At 34.7% G+C, this 4,070-nt stretch overlaps 1 protein-coding gene across 8 annotated transcripts in view; it reads left to right on the plus strand.

Annotated features, from left to right (window-relative positions):
* nmo (nemo) overlaps positions 1-3,069 on the plus strand; it is a 34,685-nt gene extending 31,616 nt beyond the window's left edge. For 3 of the 8 annotated variants that reach the window (XR_010333237.1, XR_010333238.1, XM_064355197.1), the window contains exons 9-10: positions 544-588; positions 1,467-3,069. Coding sequence is in view for 3 of the 8 variants with exons in the window: in XM_064355197.1 (XP_064211267.1) it covers positions 544-553 (10 nt within the window). In the remaining 5 variants the exon portion in view is untranslated. Of the gene's footprint in view, positions 1-543; positions 589-1,216; positions 1,312-1,466 lie in introns of those variants that run through there. The other 5 variants (XR_511652.3, XM_965960.5, XM_008199986.3 and 2 more) reach the window with 3 other exon arrangements.
* Positions 3,070-4,070: the final 1,001 nt, after the last annotated feature.

The raw sequence follows: 4,070 nt of genomic DNA on the forward strand, positions 1-4,070 counted from the left end.
CCTTTGAAGGCAGGTATAATTTTTTTACTGACGTAATTTTTTGACCATCGATTCTGATTTTAGCGTCAAAAATACATTGAACTAGTTACGAGCATAAGAAAAACATAAACAAACTCCCTAAGACCGTCTTAAGTTCTGAAAAAAAGTTTGAATTAAATAGTACGAAAGATAAATCGAAAACTTTATAAAACGAAAACTTTTCATCAGCATTAACTTCATTTGGAAGTCAGTCCTCTTATTGTATTAGCCGCAAACAAAAATAGTCTATTTTGTGAAAATAAAGGAAAACATAATAAGACGTAGCACAACTATTTTCAAAAAAATGCCTTATTTCGCTTCACAGCCTGACGGCATTTGGTATTTTTGCAGAAATATTGACTTTGGAAAATTACCAAAAGTACGTTTCATATTTACGTTGAACGCAAACAACTGTGGTTGTTTTTTATTTCTTGGTCTCTATTTTCGAACTTGAACGCTCTGTTTTTATTTCCTTTACCATAAAAACACAATTTTCGTGAACTAAGATTTAATTATAAATCGCAGGGTCCTGTAACAACAATCCCTGCAATTTTTCAAACATTTAAAAGGGTAAGTGTGTAAAGCACTTGTATTTAGCAGTTTTAAGACTTACCCAAAAACTAGATACTTGTGACGTGTAATAACAGTGTAGATGTGTGTGTAGAAGGTAAAACCACTAACTGCTTGGCTTAATAGCGACTTTATTGCTGTTAATTGCAATACAGTGATTGGTAGACTCATGACATTTTCTGGTACTTTTGTTTGGCGTGTTATTTTAATAAGTCATTTTGTGTATTGTTATGAGAAAAATAACGTGCACCAAAGGGTCTCAGTGTTATTTTTATTATTTTTAATCATACAAATAACATAATCGGAACTTTTACACAAAAATGATTTCCATGCTGGCGCGTGCGTTTTGAGCATTTTTATTGTTTTTACAGTAGTTAGAACCTGGTTTCTTCCCTATTTGGTTTCGTAGAACCTGTCCACCTCATAATAGCATTTCCTTCTCCACTAATAACGATGCACTTGAGAGGGACGATCAGATTTATTACACGTGACGTGTAAACACGTCGTAATAGGTCTAGTAAAAATTTAAACACATGCATGGAAGTCAGTTCGAACAGTCGGTAACAAACTAACGTTGCACCTCATCGCTTTTTTGTTGGCATTAAGTAAGATGATGGTTGTTGCACAGGAAAGAAAAAGGCTGTGAACCTTTCAAGAAGACCCTAGAAATTCTGTTATCACCTGTCATCTTTCTCTGTGCTGCGTGACTACATTTTTGTTTAGGTTAGTGATTTGAGTTTTTTCTTTTTCTTTCTTTACGTTTTTCGCAGTTTTGCATGCAGAGTCAAAATTTGGCAGGGAGACCAGGCTCGCATCAGTCATTTCTTTCATCCTTCTTTGCTTTTTGTGGGTTTTAGTTTAATTGTTTGTTGTTTCAGTTCGACTGTAGCTCACCCATCCGAGTTGCCTCCTTCGCCCCACCAATGGGATTGACCATGGGGTGTTGTCCGTAGATAACCACTCTCTTCTCGTCTCTTTCCGTTGTTCGATGAACAATAATTATTTATAAGTAACAGTACACCAAATATATTCATTCAGGGATTCTATGCAATGCAAATTATGGACAATGGACAATCGCGCTGCAACTTATCGTAGTGTGTGTTTCGTGTATATTTAGTCGCTCAGAGTGTGATTTTATCTATACCATGTAGATCAGCCAATTTAGATACAGTGTACAGATATCACTGCCTTGATTAGTATAATAGAATTTTTAGTTGAATAAGACTGGCAGGTTTTTTATGTTGGGCGGTTGATCACATGTCGGTATTCCAACCAGAATCAAAATTTTTCACTCAGCTCCACCACTCCCGACATCGATTTAACTGCCTTCGACAAGCACCAAGTTTACCGCAAATTTGGTAGTTTAACGTTAATTTAAGACTTGTAAGGTAAAGACTGTGAATATAGCTACATATAAACCCAGAAACGATGTGCAGCTCTATAAATTCCTTTATAGCGAACTTCATGTTATAATTGCCAACTTTACATATAAATAGTATGTACTGTAGTGTATTCAGTGTGAGTTGTTAAGTGTGCAATGAGATTAGAGACTGGGAAAACTCGGCTCGAGTTCAGCTCTCCTCTGTTCATTAGTTGACATTTTTTTACTAAGCCGATGTAGTGTAATGGAAGTGAATTGGTTATACAGTGGCCTTTACTTTGTATTAGCTCATTTGGAACTCTGATTTGACGCTCAATGTGCTATTTTACGATTGGTTCAGTTGGTAGCACCGCAAGCCTCCTACAGGGAAATTATAGGCTTTTATCGTGTTTTTGTAAATATTATATTTTTATTGTGAGAGGAAATTGACACTTTAGGTTTAGCATAAGTTTAGTAAATTTTATTAAGTGTAATTTTTCTGTAGGAAATTTTAGTAACCTTGTTTTAACGAAATTTGTAGCTACTTTAATTCTTTGTAAATAACACAACAGTACACTTAAGTCACTATCCTTCTTTCGACTGCTATTTTGCAAATGATTACGACCAAACAACAAATTATTTGCAAAGTTGGTGATTTGATAAAATGTTGTAAATAGTCATGTTTACTCTTTCGTAGGTTTAGTTAATTGTATTCTAATTCTAGCAGAAATTGACGAAAAAAATTCAGAAATATTTTCATGTCAATAACCACAACATGTAAATATTGTCCGGCGCTTTTCGAGTTCCATTAGCATTATTTAACGAATTTGTGTAATTATTCCAATGGTTTTTCCAGAGATCTCATACGCGTATGTAAATATATTTTATAAAGGCACCTCTCTTGCTCAATATTATTGCGCAATAACTATTACGCAATACTGTAACTACTTATTTTATCAGTTCGCCCTTTAACGTTCAATATTATGCAAAATTCTATTGCATGACAATATTGGGCGTGTAGGGCTGCCTTTATTCAGACTTTTTTCGAGTAATGGTCAGTCTATGTTTACTTTAACTTAGTATACTCTGATATGAAAAAATAAACAACACTTATGTACCAACTATTTCATTCATTCAACCTTCCCCCGTGAATCACTCGCTACATATTCATGACTGGAGACGACTCAAATTTTAATAATGATTCATGAACAGTGCGGTGTCAGTGACACAAACTGACGCCACTTCGCGGAAAGTTTACACACAAGCCCCATGGCCAACACACCCCTTAACTGGGTGCATGACATTAAAAATTATCTGAACTAGGATGAATCTCATATAATACACATTTTGTGGATGGTTATTCCCAAGTTTATATAAAAAAAACAATTTGTGTGAAACCCCTAACCCCAAATAAAATGGCGGGCTTCACTCACCTTCAAGTTGACGAACCAACGCTGGGGAAACACTAAATACACTCAAATGGTCACAATAAACACAATTATCAGTACGCACTAACACAAAGACACGGTTTTTCTGTGATTATTCAATATTTGGGGCTAAAATCTGTCACAACTTACGAGAAACAAATTCGTACTGGCGGGAGCGCTGCCAACCTACGTCACTTGCATCCCTAAAAAGTATGTGAGGGTTTTCCCAAAAAAAATAGTTTAGTGACCATTTAATACAAATATCTGATAAAATAATAATTACCAGTGAAAAGCAAGTCATCCGGCGCCCCCACTGCAATAAAAAACCACGAAAACCAAGTTAAAAATGTTGACGTTTGAAAAAATGACTGCCATTTTGGTTTTTTGCGTTTTTAACAATTCTAATTAATGAAACAAATTTGGAATATTGGTGGTTGTTGTTATTTGAGTTTTATCAGTTAGTTTTATCATAATTATAAGTAAAAACAACCGTATCAACCCAGATAGAAGGAATTTCTTTTTTTCCAACCTATTCCTGTTAAAATCAAGACTCCTGGAAACTGGGAATAAGGTGCCATTTTTGGCAAACGTCAAAATTTTTAATCATTTTATTTGTAGGTCTTACGAATTTGCTGCCTGTTTGCGGAATTAATAAGTTCTATGTTAATACTTTATTTACAAGAAGCGGTAAAAAT

This window comes from Tribolium castaneum, chromosome 2 (assembly GCF_031307605.1).
Source record: "Tribolium castaneum strain GA2 chromosome 2, icTriCast1.1, whole genome shotgun sequence".
Classification (NCBI taxonomy): Eukaryota; Metazoa; Arthropoda; class Insecta; order Coleoptera; family Tenebrionidae; genus Tribolium; species Tribolium castaneum.